The following is a 21,386-nucleotide window of genomic DNA, read 5'->3' as shown; positions in this document are numbered from 1 at the left end:
TGGCTGAGCCTTTCAAGAGCAAGAGCTTTTTATTTATTTCAGGTTGGCTAAATATTTGTGGTGTCTGTGATCCACATCGTTTTAAAAATGGGCATTCTAGCCTGCAGAGCATTGCATTGGCACAAGCCCTATTAAACTGAAATACAGTTTATGCTCGCAGAAAGACTGGAGGACATCCTGAGAAAGGAGACATGTCCTTTTCTTTCTTTTTTTTTAGATACTCTTGTCCTTAATCATGCAAACTCAGAGAAGTGTGTTTAAATGTGTTCATGTATGTAACATTAATCTGAGGGGTTTGCAAAAAAAATGGGGGAGTGGGGGCAGCTGACAGGATCATTTCTCATGTTACAACATTTTGCAAAAATGTAGAAGGCACTTCTGTGAAGGAAACCATTTCAATTGCTTGCATAGAGTGTTTATATGCAATGATCATGCTTCATGTAGACAGGAGAAAAAAGATGTGTAGGAATACTGTAATGTGTCAAGTGTCCCTCAGCTATGACATCTAAGACCCTCCATACCTGCATGCTTCATGGCACATATGAGAGGTATATCCAAGTTTGACAGGAAATCTTTCTGCATTACTGATGCAGAAGCTGATGGGTGCTATATAAAGACTGCCGGTAGTAAAGCTACCAATCATGAAGACATTGAAAGAATGTGAGAGCGGGGTCACAGGGCTGTGTAGCTCAAGACCCACACCACCACAGACACATTCAGGGGCTCTACAGCTATACTGGGCCAGGATTGCCCTTCATGTGGAGGGGCTCCATCTTCTTACATCAATATGTGCAGAGAGTGGGTCTAGACCATGTAGCCTCATAATCCCGCCCCCCACGCATTCTTTCAACACATGGAGTGGTTGTCTGAACCCCCCAATGAGAAGCAGTTTACCGTTTTAACGTTTTATTGCTTTAAATCGTTGTGCACCCCCCTTAATAGCTTCTTAGCAAATAAGGAGGTATATAAAAGTTAATAATAAATATTATTTTCATTCTTCCAGACAAACCATACCTATTAAGACCCCTTAGTTTTCCTTCTTCTCATCTTTCCTTCTCTGTTTCTCCTCCTCTGCCTTTTTCATTTTTTCTTCAAGCCTTTTCCTCTGGTATATTTTTACCCCAGAAAACGCTAAGCAAAGAATTAATGTTTTAGCTGCTAAAATGTACATTAGCAGTGGAAAGTTTTCCAATGCCTAAAAGAAAAAAGAAAAAACACACACATATATCTTCAACCACAATGATGACAGTACTGGAATAACTGCAAACTGCAAGTCTGAAAAATGCAGAGCTACCGCCTTTCATCAGCTATGTTTCAGATTGTCTTCAAAGTTGAACAGGCCTAGATTAGTCATCATGCTAACAATGCTATAAGGCAGGAGTGGGGAACTTTTTTCAGCCAGAGGGCTGGATTCAATTTTGGAGAAGGTGTCGGGGCCACATTATGCTAGTTTAACACTAGACAATTCATTTCCAGTTCATTTCATTTCCAATTCATTTATATTTTAAATGCCATTCAACTATGTGTGTGTTACTTCTCCTCCTTCCCTCAAAGAACAGCTTCTCATACATTATTGACCTGTCTAATAATACATTAGGGGGGGAAATGCTCCAAAGCCATGCTGTGCACATGCAGTTCTGATCTGCACTCAATATAGCAAATTTTTACAGAAGTCTGTGAAAAACAGGATTGGAGGATAAGGTAGCAAGATGGATGAAGCTTAGGGGAAAGTGGAAGGAGAGATCACATTTTACTCCTTGGCAATCTATAGACATCATAGTGAATATTTCCTTCAACGAAGGATCAAAATAGGATGAGAAGTTTGTTCTGTTCCTTTTGGTTACAGTTTACCCAGTTTGCACTTTCCAGACCAAACAGACTTGGACACAATCTGCAGTCGAAATCCGTACATTTCTGAGCTTGCAATGTGATTTGCGGACCAAAAGAAATGCATTTGACAGCATGCATACATTTGAGCAGAGCACATGTAAAAATGCCTACTTTTGAAAAATGCACAGAAATATGTCTTAATCAACATGAGAAGAATGCATACATTTCCAAGAGATAAAATCTTTTGCATCTGCTGGGACTTAGAATCCAGTTTTACTTCTAGTGAATCAGGTGAGGTATCCAGAGCATAGCCTGGTCCAGTTTTCTTGGATGAGTTTCAGTTGGTACAGCTCAAGGATGTGGACAAAGTGTTTGGACAGGTTCATGCAGCCACTTCCATGTTGGATCCTTGTCCCTCTTGGCTTATAAAAACCAGCAGGGAGGGAACAGCCGGCTAGGCTAGGGAGATGATTAATGCCTCCTTGCGAGAGGGCGTGGTCCCAGGCCGCCTGAAAGAGGCGGTGGTGAGACCGCTCCTGAAGAAATCCTCCCTAGACCCGGAAAACTTTAATAATTATAGACTGGTTGCAAATGTTTCATTCCTGGGCAAGATCCTTGTGCAGGTGGTTGCAAGCCAGCTCCAGGCACTCTTGGAGACCGATTATCTGGATCCATTTCAGTCGGGGTTCAGGCCTGGTTTTGGCATGGAAACAGCCTTGGTCGCCCTGTATGATGACCTATGTCAGGAGTGAGACAGGGGGAGTGTGACCTTGTTGATTCTCCTTGACATCTCGGCGGCTTTCAATACCATCGACCATGGTATCTTTCTGGGACGACTGTATGATCTGGGAGTGGGAGGCACTGCAGTGCAGTGGTTTTGCTCCTGCTTGGGGGGTTGGCTTCAGAAGGCGGTGCTTGGGGAACACTGCTCGGCCCTGTGGATTCTCCAATATGGGGTTCCACGGGGGCCAGTTTTGTCCCCACGCTGTTCAACATCTACATGAAACCACTGAGAGCAGTGATCCGGAGTTTTGGGGTGTGTTGCCATCAGTGCGCTGATGAGAAGCAGAAATAGAGCTGCATGTCATCTTCAGGTGAGGCTGTAGATGTGCTGAATCAGTGCCTGGCTGCGACAATGGATTGGATGAGGGCTAATAAACTAAAGCTCAATCCAGACAAGACTGTGATGCTGTTGGTGGGTGGTTCTGCTGACTGGATAGAGGGTGTTCAATCTGTTCTGGATGGGGTTGCACTCCCCCTGAAGGAGCAGGTCCATAGCTGGAGGGTCCTCCTGGAACCACCTTTGTCACTTGAGGCTTACGTGGCCTCAGTGGCACGGAGTGCCTTCTACCAACTTTGGTTGGTGGCCCAGCTACATCGCTATCTGGACAGGGATAAACTGGCTTCAGTTGTCTATGCTCTGGTAACCTCCAAATCAGATTACTGCAATGCGCTCTACATGGGGCTGCCTTGAAGATGGTTCAGAAGCTGCAGCTTGTGCAAAATGTGGCAGCCAGACTCATAACGGGAACGAGAAGGTGCGCATGTATAAGACCAACTCTGGCCCACTTGCGCTGGCTGCTTATATGCTTCTGATCTCAATTCAAGGTGCTGGTTTTAACCTATAAAGTCCTACATACCTTGAGACCACAATACCTGATGGCACGCCTCTCCCGAAATGAACCTACCCATACACTATGCTCTGCATCTAAAGTCCTCCTCCGGATGCCTCCTCCGAGGGAAGCTCAGAAAGTGGCAACAAGGGAGAGGGCCTTGTTGGTGGTAGCCCACCATCTGTAGAATGAGCTCCCCAATGAGGTCCGCCTGGTACCAACATTATTATCTTTTCGGTGCCAGGTTAAGACCTATCTCTTTTCCCAGGCATTTGGCAGCACATTATGAGTTTTAATCGGTCCTCGATGTGTCTTTAGTTATGACTGATAGTTTAAAATTGTTTTTAGTTATATGTTGTTTGTGTATATTGTCTGTGTGTTTTTATGTAAATGGCTTTTAAATTTTGTATGTTGTATTTTAATGTTTAATTTCTGTAAACCACCCAAAGAGCTTCGGAAATTGTCTTGGTTGACCAAGGAACGAGCAGTTATTTCCCCAGGTAAGTCTCCAAAGGTAACATTAGCAGCAACCCTGAAATTCCTCTATTAGGATTTCTTTAAAATGTACTACAAATTATAAGTAGTATATATTCAAATCCACATCTGTACTGCAGACAGGTTGTAGACTGGATGCTGCGTGTTTATCTGAAAAACATGTTGTATTTAGGTTAAAGTTAAGGTCAGGGGTGAGGAGCATTTCATCTTCCAGATATCGTTGGACTGCAACTCCCATTGTCCCTGACTATTGTCCCTGCATTCTGAAGCTGAAGGGAATTGGAATCCAACACCTGGAGGGCTTCAGGTTCCCCACCCCTGGTGTAGGCTGTGCTTTGTTTTATTCTCTAAGGGCCAAAGCAAGGCCAATGTTCATTCCACTGGTTGTAACATCCCCAGTTAATGAAGCTACCGCAATATTATGCAGTCCTTGGTTTTAAATGGTCATTGCTACAGTTCAAAAGGTGTGAAGTTATTTTCTGGTAAGTGAAAAGGATATTCCCCCATGCATCAACTCCACAAGAGATGTGTGCTTAATGGCAGATTTAGGAAACGATGACAAAAGGCACAGCAGATGAGCAGAAAAAGACAGCCTGAAGCTGTTCATCTGCTGAGATAAGCTGTAGTCTATCGACAACTGAGAAACAAGATAATAGTTTTACATCCACGGTAAGAGACCTCACATGCAAAAAGCCAAAACAAATGCAAACAACCTGCAATGTAATGCATCTGTACAGTAGAAAAATGCAAACGTTAACAACTTCCAGGAATGTTGTTCTCTAAGAGAGGCACCCATCCACAGAGAATATACAAAACTATTTCTTCCAAACACTTTGGTTTAGAAATTAGCGTGCAAGGTTTTACAAATTAAACTGTCCTCACCTTCCAGTTCAAGAGCAACATCTTTATTCCGTGATGTCAAAGCTGGTTTTTAAGAAATCCGTAGGGTAAAAAAGCCACCTGAAAAATAAAGATATATTAAGACCATCTATCTGTGCCTATCTGTATAGGAAACTCCTATGGGCAGAATTACCTGACAAAAATTCCAACTAATCTGTTTTAACAGATATATGTTTACAAGCTTTGAACGCTATCGTCACGCTAAGTTGAACACATATAAGACGCTCACAGCGACGTGCTCTTAAAGACAGATACAGAACATTCAAGAAACTCTCACAGTGCCTGAACTTTTTTCTGCTGAGTGACAGGAACAGCAACCAGTTGGAGTGCAACAAACAGCAGAGAACTGACTGGCTGGGGACAGGTGCCATTGCTTTATAGGGAAGTGCCTATCCCCTTCCAGTTGCTGAAAATTCCAGCAGCTATTCCCGTCTCTCTCTCTCTCTCTGTCACACACACACACACACACACACACCACAGTATGCTGGCATTAAGTTTTGAGGGCCCTAGGGCATGGCACCCTCAGTGGACCCCCTCCCTCAAGGAACCTGCCTTCTCACCACCATGGTCACCAGCTGCTTCTGCTTCTGCTCCTCATCCTCTCACTCATCGCTGCCACGACTTGCGTGCTGGACAGACAAAGAGCCAGTGAGTAAGTAGGCTTCTGCTGCTGCTCCTCCTCACCATGACCATGAAGAGGGGCCAGAACGTGAGGCCAGTGAACAAGCAGGCAAAAAGGAGGAGGCGTTCCAGGGGGGTCTTGTCAGTGGGCCCCTGCTGGGGTGTAGGCCCTCGGCAGGTGCCCAACCATGCCTCTCTTTTACACCGGCCCTGAACACGTACACTAGTTGTATTGTAAACACATGTAAGCCCTATGTAGAGATAAGGGGGGGAGGGGGGCATGGGCGTGCATGTAAGCTCCACCCTCGAACACCCCTGCAGGCCCAGCTGCATTAAGACTGCTGCGCACCGAGGGCTGAAGAGGGCGTTGCAAGCGGGTTCAGCTGAATGCGCTTACAAAGCTCCCGTGATTGGGAACCCTGCCTTATCAGGCTTTCCGAAAGCCCTCTTCAGACCTTAATGCTCATCATATGAAGATCTTTGAGGCAGCTGGGGCGTGGGGACATTTCGGGGCAGGACTTACATGTACAATCCCCTCTCCACTTGGGGTCTACACGCATGCTGGCAAGTCCCTACATAGACCTATATAGAGACTCCAATCCAGCTAAAGATAGTAGTGACTAATTCCTACTGAAAGCAATGGGGCTTAAGTTAGTTAGAAGTAATTTGTACCATTTGGTTTCATGACTAACCATAGCTGGATTTAGGCCATAGTAAGTTTTCTGTGGAATTCATATTTAGACAGTACTAGAAGAAAAGGGGGAGGGGGTCAATTCTGGTACTGTTGATTCAAGGCCTGAATGCTAGCAAGGTGTGAAAACACACACACACAATGCAGGTGGCTATGTGTTGTAGGAAGGCTAAATCTCAATCATCTTATGCAGGGGTGGGGAGCTTCTTTCTGTTGATGGCCACATTTCCTTTGGGGTAACTGTGGGGTGCATGCCAGATGTGGGCAGGGCTGAAGAAAGTGGTGGCCAGGGCCACCCCTTTTCTCTCTCAATCCTTCTCCTCAGCCCTTGCCTCTTTCTCCCTATTTGGTGGGGGTGGCTGGGGGTGGGGTGGGGTGGAGGGGAGGACAGATCACTCTTGTCAGAGGTCTCAGCTGATCGCTTGCAGAGGTCTTTTGATATCAGGCCAAGAGCCACAGCTTGCCTATCCCTCATCTAATGAATGCAACAAACAGCAGAGAATTAACTGGTTGGGATTTGATTTAAATTTAGTTGTAGGGAAGGAGGAAAACAGAAGCACCCCAAACAAGTCTTTCAGTCCTTGTTCAATATGAGAACTGGCCTCCAACTTTAGTACTAAGTAAATTAAAGTATTCATTCCACAGAAAACTACCTCTCTAAACAAAACAGAAGAAAACGAACTCCCTTGCCAAAGATTCCTTGCCAGTCTATATGTTCAGCAGAAATATGATCATCTAACCATCTAACCATGGAGGTGGGGGGTAGCATATTTGAATGTTCCTAAAAATAAGGAAGTCCCTTTATGTAGCATATTAGGGAGAAAGTTGTGCTAAAACCATTCTCCTTGTGTAGTACACTTTCCAGTTTAGGAGGTTTCCCATGCTCTAGTGGCTAGACTGAATTTGGTTGGCTCCGGTGGTAGAATGGGAGGAGCAACAGTAGACGTCTACGGCTAGGGGAATTAAAACCTCTTTGTTCTTGTGTGTCACGCACATGTGGCATGGAACAAAAATTGGCACACATGGCATGGAATAAAATGGAAAGAAAATACAGAAACAGCCACTGAAAGTTGGGCACCAGCAGCAACACCCAGGCTATTAAATTTGAGAACATGTCCTGGCTGTATTCCAGATTCATAGAATCATAGAATAATAGAGTTGGAAGGGGCCTACAAGGCCATCGAGTCCAACCCCCTGCTCAGTGCAGGAATCCAAGTCAGGATTCCACATTCTTCACTTTATTCGAGACAAGAAATATCATCCTGTCACTCTTCCCCTGGCATGTATGATTTGTTAATTTCAGAGAGAAAAAATTCTCAAGTAAGTTTACTGAAATAAAATTACTATAACAGGAAAAAAACAAGTAGTCTGTATATTATCCTATATTACTCTACATTGCTATTCCGATTTTCTTTATACTACTCTATACAGAAGTATTTTTATTTGCACCAGAACCAGTTCTGTAAGGGCATACACCTCCAGATTTCAGTTCCATTTAAAACTGGATGCTAACCATGTAGACTTGGAAGGAATGCAGAGATTTCAAGGGAGCCTACTTCCAAGTGAGTGCGCTTAAGACTACAGTTGCAACATGCACGTTTATGTCCTGAAACCACTTTTCTAAGTCCAGTTCAAGTACCCACTCTGCAAGATCACTTGAAATTACCAGTAGCTTTTCTCTCTCAGCTGGTAGTGTTTCTATGTTTTCACCCTGGTTTGTAAGTCTCAGCTGATGCCCTATGCAGATTTTTTTTTAAATGTGAGTTTCATAAGCAAGATTCTCTAACTTGATGTTAAAAGAAATATGATTTCTTCCTACAGGTATCAGTGGTTCAAAAACAAACATCACATATTGCACTTTCAAGGTTAAGTTCTCTCCTAAAAGGCTTGAAATCACGTAGGCAGATTGAAGTTTCATATTTGTTTTTTGTTTCCCCCTCCCCACCAAAGTTAAAGTGTAGATACGAGTTAACTATACGTCATGGTTTGTTGTCCTAAAACCGTAAGGTCTCAAAATTATGATAAAGAAAAGTGAGACCTAGTTCAATGTCAAGATTTCTTATATTGGCTAGTGAAGACTCATATAAAAAACTGAACAGCACCAGTTATAACAGAATATTCTAAACTGCATATAGATTCCAGATGAGTGAATCAGAAGAGTTAAAATTTCATGTGAGATACAAAAATAAGGGTCTGCCTGCACATTACATGCAGATGCATATAACTAAGCCCTTGTACATGCTTTATTTAAATGGGAAGTCAGCTTTGGAAAAGAGCAATTCAGAGTGGAAAGCTTAATCTTTTTCATCCAACAACCTCACTTCTCTGCTCCAATTTGCCCCTCACAAATTGCTTCCCCCACCTCCAAAGGCATGTTAGGAATATCATGGGGGTGGGGGGGGCATCCAAGGGGAGGGAAGCTCTAGAGTAGAAAAAGGCTGATGAGGGGAAATGTTTACATATCTGCCTTTCACTTCTTTCCTCTACATTGCACTTATTTGCTCTAAAGCTGTTCATTTTATTCTTCTTTATTTACATTATTTATAGGACACCCTAAAACACAAAGTTCTCAGGGTACCTCATAGAAGAAAAATAACTAATTAAAAATAGAAAAAATACAATGAGAGGAAAGACACCATTAAAAATGTCACCAAGTAAGATCAAAAACAGATCAATGAAAATGGAGAGCAGAGGATTAAAAAAAAATCAACAGACCTAAAACAACATTATACACTACATGACTGAGGAAATAAAAAGGCCTTTGCCTGGCAACAAAAAGACATTAAAGTAGGCGCTAGGAAGATCTTGCTGGGAAGTGGATTCCATGACCAGGGGGCTACCCATGAAAAGGCTCTTTCACCTGCCATACCTAACTTGGAAGGCATACTTGAAGAAGGGCCTCAGATGAAAATCCCCAGGTCTGGGTAGATATACATGGGATGAAGTAATCCTTCAAATACTGAGATCGCAAAGCCCAAACCAGCACTTTAACTGGGCCTGGAATGTGGCCATCAAGGTTTAACTGCACACTTCTGAATTCTGAGGTTGCAAAAACTAGTGATAAACATCAGTGATATCTGAGATACCGATCATGAACATTTTTACTGGAGGTGGCAAAAAATCTAATTGTGTTTATGGGGCTATTCCCTTGTCAGCAGCAGTCACAGATACGCTCTCTCATGTTAACTACTGCTGATAACAGCTATACCGCCTGTTCAAATATCTACTCCCAACAGGAATGAACTATTATCAGGACTTAGAGCCAGGCAATTTTCTATTTGCCTAATTTACCTGAAGCATGTTGCATTAGCCCCTGGATTAGCAACTGAGGGTGCAATCCTATGCATGTTAGACAGAAGAGAAAAAAAATCCTACAACTCCTAGCATTCCCCAGCCAGATATGCTGGCTGGGGAACGTTGGGAGTTGTAGGACTTTTTTGAGCAAACTGCTCAAGCACTACTATATTGCCTTCTCTCTCCTCCCCGCTGTCCCCCCGCCCATCCCTTCCTCTAATATCAGAACACAGGCCCCCATGTGCCAGGTAGAGGAACATTCCTCCACCTGCTGCCTCAGCTGGGTTGCCTTTGCTGTGTGGGGCTTGTCCTGGCTAGGGAGACCTATGCACAGCAAAGCTGGGGCTGGAAGATATCAGGGGGCAAGGTCCCACCTCAATATCATCTGGTCCATTGGGGAGTCGGAAGAGAATAATTTGCCCCCTTCCCCACCCAAAGAAGTTTGACACCCCTTCTCTACAACACTGATGACACACTGGCAAAATGTAATCAACTGACCTGGTCAATTGGCCACATATTGACCTGGTTTGCATGTAATGACAACCTAGAGTGTGGGTTGAGTATGGGCTGTTGTTGAATTGTGGGTTGTCATTACATGCAAACCCTTCACTATGGCTTAACTAGGGCTTGTTAACCATGAATAACCTGGAGTTCACAACGCAACAACAAGCCATGGTTCATGGTTAAGAACCCCTAGTTAAACCACAGTGCAGGGCAACACTATGTAACAACAACCCACAATTCAACGACAACTCATACTCTAGGTTGAACCAGGCCAGAGTTTCACAAGGAGCCACGAACACCATTGTGTAGGTTGTGACTTTTTTTAATGGCATCAGAATAGCATCTGATACCAAAGGCAGGAGTAAGCTTCTTCTCACTAGCCCTGCAAGATTCGGAGTACAAAAACACACACTTTTGTTTAGGAAGAGGCACAAGCACATTTTAAAATGGATTTTTGCTTTTTATATTTACTTTGTGTGTGTCATTTCACTTTACTTGGGCAATTCTTGTTATTTCAAGATAAAAACAAAGAACTGCTCTATCTCTTGAGTATCATTCACATGCACTTATACCTGCATAAAGATGTTTCTCTATAAATAATGATTCATGGCAATAGTTTAGAACTACATTTCGCAGCTCCACATTAACAGTTAAATTGTTGTTCTTCAGTCGTTCAGTCGTGTCCGACTCTTCGTGACCCCATGGACCATAGCACGCCAGGCCTTCCTGTCCTGCGCTCTCTCCCGGAGTGTGCTCAAGTTCATATTCATTGCATCGGTGATGCTATCTAGCCATCTCATCCTCTGCCGTCCCCTTCTCCTTTTGCCTTCAGTCGTTCCCAGCATCAGGGTCTTTTCCAGAGAGTTTTCTCTTCGCATTAGGTGGCCAAAATATTTGAGCTTCAGCTTCAGTATCTGTCCTTCCAATGAGCACTCAGGGTTGATTTCCTTTAGGATGGACTGATATGACCTCCTTGCAGTCCAGGGGACTCGTAAGAGTCTTCTCCAGCACCACAGTTCGAAAGCATCAATTCTTTGGTGCTCAGCCTTCCTTATAGTCCAGCTCTCACAGCCATACCTTACTACTGGGAAAACCATAGCTTTGATTAGACGGACCTTTGTCGGCAAGGTGATGTCTCTGCTTCTTACTATGCTGTCTAGGTTGGCCATAGCTTTCCTCCCAAGGAGCAAGTGTCTTTTAATTTCATGGTTACAGTCACCGTCTGCGGTGATCTTGGAGCCCAAGAAAGTAAAATCTGTCACTGCTTCCATTTCTTCCCCTTCTATATGCCAGGAAGTGATGGGGCCAGATGCCATGATCTTCGTTTTTTTAATGTTGAGTTTCAAACCAGCTTTTGCACTCTCCTCTTTCACCCTCAACAAGAGGCTCTTGAGATCCTCTTCGCTTTCTGCCATTAGGGTGGTATCGTCTGCATATCGGAGGTTGTTGATAATTCTCCCGGCAATCTTAATTCCGACCTGTGATTCATCCAACCCGGCGCTTCTCATGATGTACTCTGCATATAAGTTAAATAAGCAGGGCGACAATATGCAGCCTTGTCGTACTTCTTTCCCAATTTTGAACCACTCGGTTGTTCCATGTCTGGTTCTTACTGTTGCTTCTTGACCCTCGTACAGGTTTCTCAGGAGACAGGTAAGGTGGTCTGGTACTCCCATCACTTTTAAGAATTTGCCACAGTTTGTTGTGATCCACACAATCAAAGGCTTTAGCGTAGTCAATGAAGCAGAAATAGTGCTTCTTTCCTCAGCTACTTGTAAAGCCTCCTCAGACAGCCACTTGGCTTTCTTGCATTTCTTTTTCTTTGGGATGGATTTCGTTGCTGCCTCCTGAACAATGTTACAGACCTCCGTCCATAGTTCCTCAGGCACTCTGTCTATCAGGTCTAATCCCTGAAATCTATTCCTCACCTCCACTGTATATTCATAAGGGATATGATTTAGGTCATACCTGAACGGTTTAGTGGTTTTCCCTACGTTCTTCAATTTAAGCTGAAATTTTGCAACAAGAAGCTCATGGTCTGAGCCACAGTCAGCTCCAGGTCTTGTTTTTACTGACTGTATAGAGCTTCTCCATCTTTGACTGCAAAGGACATAATCAATCTGATTTCGATATTGACCATCTGGTGATGTCCATGTGTAGAGTCGCCTCTTGTGCTGTTGGAAAAGTGTTTGCTATGATCAGCGTGTTCTCCTGGCAAAACTCTATTAGCTTTTGTCCTCCTTCATTTTGTGCACCAAGGCCATGCCTCCCTGTTATCCCAGTGATTTCTTGACTTCCTCCTTTAGCATTCCAATCCCCTATGATGAAGAGGACATCTTTTTTTGGTGTTAGTTCTAGAAGGTGTTGTAGGTCTTCAGAGAACCCATCAACCTCAGCTTCTTCGGCATCAGTGGTTGGGGCATAGACTTGAATTACTGTGATGTTGAATGGTTTGCCTTGGATTCGTACTGAGATCATTCTATCGTTTTTAAGATTGTACCCCAGTACTGCTTTTCCCACCCTTTTGTTGACTATGAGTGCTACTCCATTTCTTCTAAGGGATTCTTGCCCACAGTAGTAGATATGATGGTCACCTGATTTAAATTCGCCCATGCTTGTCCATTTTAGTTCGCTGATTCCCAAGATGTCAATGTTCAATCTTGCCATCTCATGTCTGACCACCTCTAGCTTACCTTGATTCATTGATCTGACATTCCAGGTTCCTAAACAATATTGTTCTTTACAGCATCGGATTTTCTTTTCACCACCAGACACATCCACAGCTGAGTGTCCTTTCGGCTTTGGCCCAGCCGCTTCACTCTTTCTGGCGCTACTTGGAAATACCCTCTGCTCTTCCCCAGTAGTATATTGGACACCTTCCGACCTGAGGGGCTCATCTTCCGGCGTCATATCTTTTAGCCTTGTGATACGTTCCATGGGGTTTTCTTGGCAAGGATACTGGAGTGGGTTGCCATTTCCTTCTCCAGTGGACCACATTTTGTCAGAACTCTCTGCCATGACCTGTCCGTCTTGGGTGGCCCTGCACGGCATAGCTTATGGCTTCACTGAGTTACGCAAGCCCCTTCGCCAAAACAAGGCAGTGATCCATGAAGGGGAACAGTTAAATTAGGATTTTACAATTAGCATAAATTATCCGAGGGAGAGGAGACATAATCCCTAAGGGCACAATCCTAACTAGATAGGCAGCCGCCTCCGAACTCAGAGGCGGCCGCCTATTCAAAGCAAGGCAGGAGAGGCACGGAGAGGATCGTGCCCTCCGCGCCTCTCCTGCCTTGCTGTTTTTCACTAGACAGCCGTTTTGGCTGTCTAGTGGAGGGAGGCCCAACCGGGAGAGGAAGCTACCATACGACACATTGGATATGTCATACGCACAGCTCTGCTCTCCCTGCCCCGGAACGCCCCCCAGCCCCGCCCTGTTTCAGCCGCTCTGCGCTCTTCTTCCGAGCGCAGAGCATGGAGTTTGTCCATGCTGCCTGCGAGGCAGCGCAGAAGGGGGGGAAGGTGGTTCTCTGGGAACCAACCTCAGAACGTGGGCTCCAAGGTTGCTTCCTGGAAAACAAGTTATCCTATGGCTGTCTAGCCGCTGATTGGCAGACATAGGATTGTTCCCTAAAAGAAGTTATTTATGCATTTATTTTACATTTCTATACTGCCTTTCTGGGATCAACCAGTTCAAAACATTAAAAAAAACATAATCAAATAAAAACATAATACAACACTAAAAACGTTAGTAATACATATCAAACTACAGCCTAACTGTTGTTGTTCAGTCGTTCAGTCATGTCCGACTCTTCGTGACCCCATGGACCATAGCACGCCAGGCCTTCCTGTCCTGCGCTCTCTCCTGGAGTGTATTCATTGCATCAGTGATGCTATCTATCCATCTCATCCTCTGCCGTCCCCTTCTCCTTTTGCCTTCAATCTTTCCCAGCATCAGGGTCTTTATCAGTGAGTACAACCTAACTAGGTACCTTATTTACACCTATGGGAAAACAGGCAAAACTGAGACTAACTGCATAGCATATTCCCTTTGAGGATCCAGTGCATCAGTACTACAGGTTTGGATTTTTTCCCATGTTATGATGTTCTAAACGTGTTCTAAATTCTGGTGACTAACAGCACAAGCCTATGCCTGTTTAGTTGGAAGTAAATCCCACTGGCATAGTGTTGCAGCCTTAAACTGCATGTCTGTAAACTTAATAGATAGTTGAAATCAATGTTATTTAAGAGTAAAAATGCATAGGATTACACTGTTAAGTTGAAATGGCGTGGACGCTTACTTGGGAGTAAACACCACTGAACTTTGTAGGAGTAATGTCCGAGTAAAGTCCGAGTAAATAGGAAAAGGCTAGAGCTGCAAACCTAGCGCACGTACAGCCCGGTCCTATACATATCTACTAAGAAGTAAGCCCTACTGAGTCTATTGGCACTCACTCCTAGGTAAATAAACGTGCATAGGATTATAGCCTTAATTGGGAGTAAGCTCTGTTGAACCTAGGAACCGGAGAAACACGCACTGATCGGATCGGCCTACAACGACCTTTAACGAAGATTCTGAAAATGGATAAAACTATATAAATAGGAATAAAAGGCATTTTCACTCTTGCGCAGCCTGATGCTATTCATGCTTGCCCAAGCAATAATCCACAGAGTGAAGCAGAGCGTAATCTCAGCCAAGTGTACACAGCATTACAGCCACCGGTGGTTAAAGGTACAATGCACTATAAAAATAATAGCAATCTAAAAAGCATAGTTGTTCGTGCAAGTCAAAATAGAGAAAATAAGGCCCACAATATTGTCACTTTCCATAAGGCTTAACATTCACTTTTTCTTTTTCATTCCTTTGTACAAATAATCCTAACGAAGTCATGAGGTTTTCTGATTTACAAGCTACAGTACCTTGCAAGCAGCCATTGAACCCAGGAAAAGGTTACAGACTACAACTCCCAGAAGCCTTGCTGTTTGGAAGGGGGAGGAAAGTACGTCGCGTAATACGGACCAATGAAAAGCATAGCTGTTAACTTTTTCATCACAAGCCTGCGTGGAATGCAGAGGGGGGTGTATCCCTATGCCCGCAAATTATGTAATTTCTACTGTGGTATTGGAAGGCAAGCAAGGGGAGACATGATAGAAGTGCACAAAATTACCCATGGTGTAGAGAAAGTGGATAGGGAGACGTTTTTCTTCCTCATCATCATCATCCCATGAAGCTGATTGGTGGGAGATTCAGGACAGATAAAACGAAGTACTTCTTCGCAGGGCGGTGGTGCATTGTTAAATCCGCTAGCTCAAGATAGAGTGATGGCCATCAAATTGGATGGTTTTAAAAGGGGGTTAGACAAATTCTTGGAGGAGAAGGCTATCAATGGCTACTAGTCCTGATGGCTATATGCTACCTCCAGTATCAGAGGCAGTATGCCTATGTATACCAGTTGCTGGGGAACATGGGTGGGAGGGTGCTGTTGCTCTCATGCCCTGGTTGTGGGTTTACCGTGGGCAGCCAGTTGGCCACAGAGGGAACAGAACGCTGGACTAGATAGACCCTTGGTCTGATCCAGCACAGCTCTTCTTATATTCATATGTTCTAATGTTAACGAATAGTCATATAAGGAAGAACTACCAATTTTATGGTTTTCTTTTATTTTGGTGTTCATATACCACTGCTAGGTACATGCTGCAATCCTATACCCAATTACCCAGCAGCAAGCCCCATTGAACATGGGTCTTACTCCTGAGCAGACATGCAGAGAATTGCACTGCTGAGTCTTTTTTTATTCAAAAATTGTGGGCTCATATTCTAATGTAGCCAAGCCAGTGAGAGCCAGTGTAGTGTAGTGGTGAGAGTGACGGACTGGGAGCCGGGAGATCCGGGTTCTAGTCCCCACTTGGCCATGGAAGCTCACTGGGTGACTTTGGGCCAGTCACAGACTCTCAGCCCAACCTACCTCACAAGGTTGTTGTGAGGATACAACGGTGAGGAGGAGGATAATGTAAGCCGCCTTGAGTTCCTTGCAAGAGGGAGAAAGGCGGGGTATAAATGCAATAAATAAATAAATAAGCCAACTCCAAATAGCAAAACATACTAAACAAGCTTCTAAGACAGAAAGAATAAGGCACCTGGGAGATCAACAAGAGAAGATGACCAAAATAAAATTTGCAAAAAGGTAGCAGCTGATAACCATTCAGTGAACTCAGGGGCATGTGTAAACAAGAAAACCTGGATCTTTTCAATAAGTCACTAGGTTAGCAGTATCTCTGAACGGTCATCTAGATCAATCCCAAATCCCAAACTATATACATTTGTAAACAATATTACTAATGTTATATGATATGTTTGGTTCTTCACTGAGATCAGTAATACACTAATGCAGGAAAGGAAAACGTGTGGCCTTCCAAATGTTGGATGGCAGTTCCCATCATCCCTCACCATTGGCTATGCTGGCTAGGGCTGATGGGAGTTCCAGTCCAACAACCTCTTGGGGGCCTCATATTCCACAAACCTGCCCTTACATTTAGAGAAACCCAGAAGATGTGGGCAATTTGTTTTCTTCAGTACTTATAATCTGGAGGTTTGAATCCCACTACACAGGACTGGCTTTGCAGGTAGATCTTGAGATAAGCTTTAATTTTTTATGATAATTTCATATGTAAGATTAAAATGGACAACAGCTTTCCCACTTTTGCATAGGATAAGATTAAAAGAAGACCTCATGTTTCATAAAGACTGGATCAGTTTGTTTATTTGTTTAAAGCATTTTCATCCCACTTTCCAGCTGATGAGTCTCCCAGAACACCATACCATATTGGTCAATAAGAACAATAATATGTCATTAAACCAGCAGACTATTTAAACGGGTAGCAATAATGACAGTTCGTTTCTTCTTCCTCTCCAGAGTGCTGGTTAGTTGGTTGTAATGGCCTCTGCAAGCTTCATGAAGCAGCAGCAGGTGAAGAAAGCGATAACGACAGTTCACCTCACTGGCTTCCTCTTCCAGGTTGGGTGAAGACAAATAGTGGGGGGAGCAGGTTGAAAAGATTTTTGTGGTAGCTGGATGTCACCTCCCATCTTGTTTAGTAAAGCAGTAGAAGCATATTTATAGTTTCCCCCAAATCTTCACATAGGGCTTCTTCACATGGAGCTTTTATCCTGCTATTGAGATTGTTCACTCACAGAAGTTTGCTGGCCCTTTAGATGATGTTGTGAACTTCCAGGGCGTCTTCTTCACTAAATGTATTTAGTAATTTTAGTAAATTTAGTAAATTTATTCCATTTTTTAAAAGATCGGAAATAATGAGCTATCAAATTACCCCGCTTGTGTTCCGCTTCAGTTCCCTCCGTGAAAAAGGAAACGCCACAAGAAGAGGAACTAGACCAATGAAACATATGGAAGAGTCATATAGGGGGGAGAAGGAGTGGGGAGGGGGGAAAGGGAGTGCATGTAAAGGGAGTCCATTGTGATCCTGCTTTTAAAATGGAAGCAGAAAGCTCGCTTTTAAGTACAGGATTTTAGTCTGTTGTAGTGATGCTCTTGGTCATCCAGCCTTGTAAAGATTCTCAAAAGGGCTATGCCTTGAAGTTAAAAACACAAACTAGCTTCTGCCCACTTAACATTGTAATCATATAGACTTCAAAATACAGAACACACATATTTGCTCAGAAGTACTTATGGTATGTATGTGCTTCTTCCTCCAATCCATCTTAAGACTCTGGCCATGCAGACTATATGACTTCAACATCAAGTCAACCTTTTCTCCTCTCCATCCCCTGCAACCTGCTTTTTGTGACATCTTGCCTGATGAAGAGACCTCAAGATCTCAAAAGTTTGCCCAAATGTTGTGCATATTTGTGGTTAAGATGCTGAACTGCAGACCGGAAGGTCGGCAGGACAGCAGTTCGAGACCCAAGTGCCGCGTGACGGAGTGAGCTCCCATCTTCAGTCCCAGCTCCTGCCAACCTAGCAGTTCGAAAGCAAGAAATTGCAAGTAGATAAATAGGTACCGCTTCAGCAGGAAAGGTAACAGCACTCCGTGCACCTCGGTGTTCAGTCATGCCGGCCACATGACCATGGAAGCGTCTTCGGACAGCGCTGGCTCTTCGGCTTAGAAATGGAGATGAGCACCACACCCTAGAGTTGGACACGACTGGTTGGGGACACCTTTAATAAACATAATGCCTTATTGTGGATTTTGGAATTTTAATATTTAACTTATTTTAAACAGTACAATGACCTAAAATAACATCCCCCACTCCAGTTCTTCAGTACTCCTTAATTCAGGGTGTGGCGATTTCTCCCAAAGATCAAGCAGATTTGGGGGTTACTTTGTCCTTTGCTGCCATGTTTGCATGGATGGTGCATTTGAAATCATCCTGGACCACGATCTGGCTTTTGAGCTTTTCACCCCAGTCATCTACAATGTATTGATGATACGGGTCATTGGAGTGCTCTTGTCGCTTTGATTTCACAGTGCTCACTAAAATGGCTACAACAATGAAGGAGAAGATGCCAATCATCACCATGAGATACATAATGACATAATCCAAGTTTTCAGCATCAACTTCTGCCTGCAATGTGCTTTCTTTTATTGTGGTATTTTTTCGCCAATTGTTCATATAGTCAATGAATATCTTCTTGAAACTATCTTCCAGAGCCTGGGTGAAGTTCTGTAAAGTGGCCATATTTTCAGTAAACTGCCATAAAAAAAAAAAAAAGATATATCAGACATCTGTGTATGGCAGAACCATAGATTTGCAACTATCTTGCAAATTCTTGATGAATTCAGTTATCAGTACACCAAATGTTGATTCAGCACAAGAGAAGACCAATCTACAGAATAAAATGTATACTATACAGGAAGAGAGAAAGGGACACAATGCATACACAGATAAAGGGATGACTCTGATAGCAAGATTCTTCTGAGGTATTATAAAACATGATACACCTTTATTTGGTACAGCATGGTGGTTAGGAACATGGGCTATGAGCTAGTGTCTCACTCTGATTCAAATCTCAATTCAGCCACTGGATAGCCTTAAGCAAGTCACAGGCTGCCTTTACATTAAAGAAAAACCCTGCAGTCCTCCCGTTGTCGAGCCTTTCCGCATTTACAGTGGGCTCTCAGACAGCAACCATGTGATTGCTGAGAGGGGAAGTTTTTAATTTTCAAGTTCCATAGAGATCAATGAAACAGCACTATGTAGTGGCTGTTCTAATAGTGTAACAATCTAACTTTAAATGGATAGCTCATTATTTCTGGATCTTTGTGAGATGGAATAACCAGGAAATACCCATGGATGTGCCCTGGATATTGATGACGTCATGGAAAGGACCCGCAAACTTCCATGACTGAGCAATCACTTAGCATCAGCCCCAGTTTGTACTGGGCTTTGTTACATGACTTTGTACACATTATCAGATAATGCACTTTGAACACTTAGCAAATGTGCTTAACTCCAACATGGATTCTTTCAAAGCTTCTCATTCACCCCAGCTGGGAGTGATCTCAATGTACACACACCACCGGCACAGAGGACATGATGACCCATGATGTGAAAATTAATTTGACCTGTTTGTATTGTACTGGCACAAGGATTTCTTCTGGTGCCAGCAATGCTTTATAGGCACCCTGTATCAGCATTAGGCATAACAAAGGATCATGGGGTTTGTCATTGCCATCTATTCGAAATTGTTACCTGTTTTTGACAGGTATAAGCCAATATCTGCACTAGACACCTGCATTTTAAACTGCAGCATGCAAGTAGAGTGCTGTAAGAATAGGAGAATTCACTCTGGTTCTCTAGTACATAACACAGGTTGTACAATGTCACTTAATAGTATTTGCTGTGGAAGGATTCTTCTGTCTAGGTGGCTTTAAAAACCAACCAAACAACCAACCTACCAACATATGTATGAAACCTACCAGCATTTGTATGAACCTGTACAACTAACAAATAACAATTAGATTAGATAACAACTTTCAACATGTTCTCTAATCTAATGGAATTTTATATGTTTTTAGTAATAAATAATAGCACTTAAGAGTTTTTTTTTAAGAATTGGCATGCTATTTCTGATATAATCCTTCCCTCCCTAGTCTACCTCATATCGTCTCACAATTTACTTTTCAGCTGTTGGAACATATTATGCCTTCATTGGCATATAACTTGTTTTCAAATGCCACATGCCGTCTTAATTTATTAGGTTGGGTCCAGACCAAGTCATTCTTAGAATAGAGCCATTGAAATACACTCTGAGAATCCTTGAATGAAGAGCAGTATAGAAATATTTTAATAAATGAATGGGACTTAAGTCTGTGACTTCAGTGGGTCTACTCTAAAGTCTGATTAAGTCTGGGTCCAACTCATTGTTCAGTTCTTATACGTTCTGGTTTCACGACTCAAGACATTGCTCATTTTCACATCAGTTTCATTCCATCTAGTATTTCTGCTGCTTAATTTTAAATCAAAGATAGCAAGAGTTTGTGAAGATCAGGCATTTTCCCCAAAGACTTACCTTCTCTGTACTTCTGTATAAAGAAATTCACAGCAACAAGGAATATACATGAACACTATTATGATGAATAGAAGAGGGAAACCATCAGCTAGAATAAAATTCCACCTTGTGCTACTGAATAATTGCCTGGCAGTGATCTATCTAAATGTATTGTTACATTTAATCTCACTGGGAAGTTAAATATTGACTGACACCCAACAGGTAACCTTGATGTTTGGCAGGGGACATAAAATACTTTTTGTACTTGTAAATCATTGTAATATAAAACTTAAAAGGTACAGTCATGTTTTTTTACACTCAGTCATTTTGTACTGAATCATTATTCCCAGTCAAGCCCATAATGATGGTATGGTTTAAAATTTAAATAGATGCCTACTGTAGTTTCAGTGGGAGTGAGATCAATTGTTGACTACTGTAGATTTGGGGGGGCGGGGGATTGTTGCACAATCATTCCTTTGGCATCCAAACCTTATTAATATAGCCCTTCTTTCTTTTTCCTTCCTAAACCTAGTTCTTTCCCCTCTCTCTGGTTTCTACCCACTTTCATTTTGTTTAGAAAAGGCAAGCTGCACCCTTATGATGGTAAATATATGCTTGATAGTGCTTAGCAGTGCATGTCTATGCATGTTTTCTCAGAAGTAAATCCCACTGAATTTAATGGAGCCTATTTCCAGGTAAGTCTGTAGAGAATTGCAGCCTGTGTAATGTCTGCTGAAATCTCAGAAGCCAGAGGCATGACTGAGATTTCCAGAGGGAAGGATTTCAGGGCCCAAAATATCTCTTTGCCCCTCCTCAAGGTTAGAAACAGCAGTTTAGCATTTGCAAAGCAGAAAAAAAAAATCAACATTACACAAAATAATTTGAGAAGCTATGTTTAATTTGCATCATTTATACAGGTCATATAAT

At 42.9% G+C, this 21,386-nt stretch overlaps 2 protein-coding genes across 2 annotated transcripts in view; both read right to left on the bottom strand.

Moving 5' to 3' along the window:
* SMIM11 (small integral membrane protein 11) overlaps nt 1–14,910 on the bottom strand; it is a 28,831-nt gene extending 13,921 nt beyond the window's left edge. Inside the window, exons 1-3 of the mRNA XM_084843677.1 lie at nt 14,869–14,910; nt 4,821–4,898; nt 1,015–1,195 (exon numbers count right to left, since the gene is read on the bottom strand). Of these exons, the coding sequence (XP_084699803.1) occupies nt 1,028–1,195; nt 4,821–4,841 (189 nt within the window). The 5' untranslated portion in view covers nt 4,842–4,898; nt 14,869–14,910 and the 3' untranslated portion in view covers nt 1,015–1,027. The remainder of the gene's footprint in view (nt 1–1,014; nt 1,196–4,820; nt 4,899–14,868) is intronic.
* Nucleotides 14,911–16,691: 1,781 nt separating this feature from the next.
* On the bottom strand, nt 16,692–18,646 carry KCNE2 (potassium voltage-gated channel subfamily E regulatory subunit 2). Its single transcript, XM_084843675.1, has one exon. It carries the CDS (start codon nt 18,644–18,646, stop codon nt 18,269–18,271), a length of 378 nt encoding a protein of 125 aa, XP_084699801.1. The 3' UTR covers nt 16,692–18,268.
* Between the last annotated feature and the right edge of the window lie 2,740 nt (nt 18,647–21,386).

Source organism: Heloderma suspectum, chromosome 3, assembly GCF_057233095.1.
Source record: "Heloderma suspectum isolate Gila_16-S chromosome 3, 16-S_ref, whole genome shotgun sequence".
Taxonomy (NCBI): Eukaryota; Metazoa; Chordata; class Lepidosauria; order Squamata; family Helodermatidae; genus Heloderma; species Heloderma suspectum.
This window is presented reverse-complemented; position numbering and strand designations above follow the sequence as displayed.

What these genes read in the sequence shown, in the direction of transcription:
- KCNE2 (XM_084843675.1), bottom strand. Translation starts at nt 18,646, where the DNA reads ATGGCCACTTTACAGAACTTCACCCAGGCTCTGGAAGATAGTTTCAAG.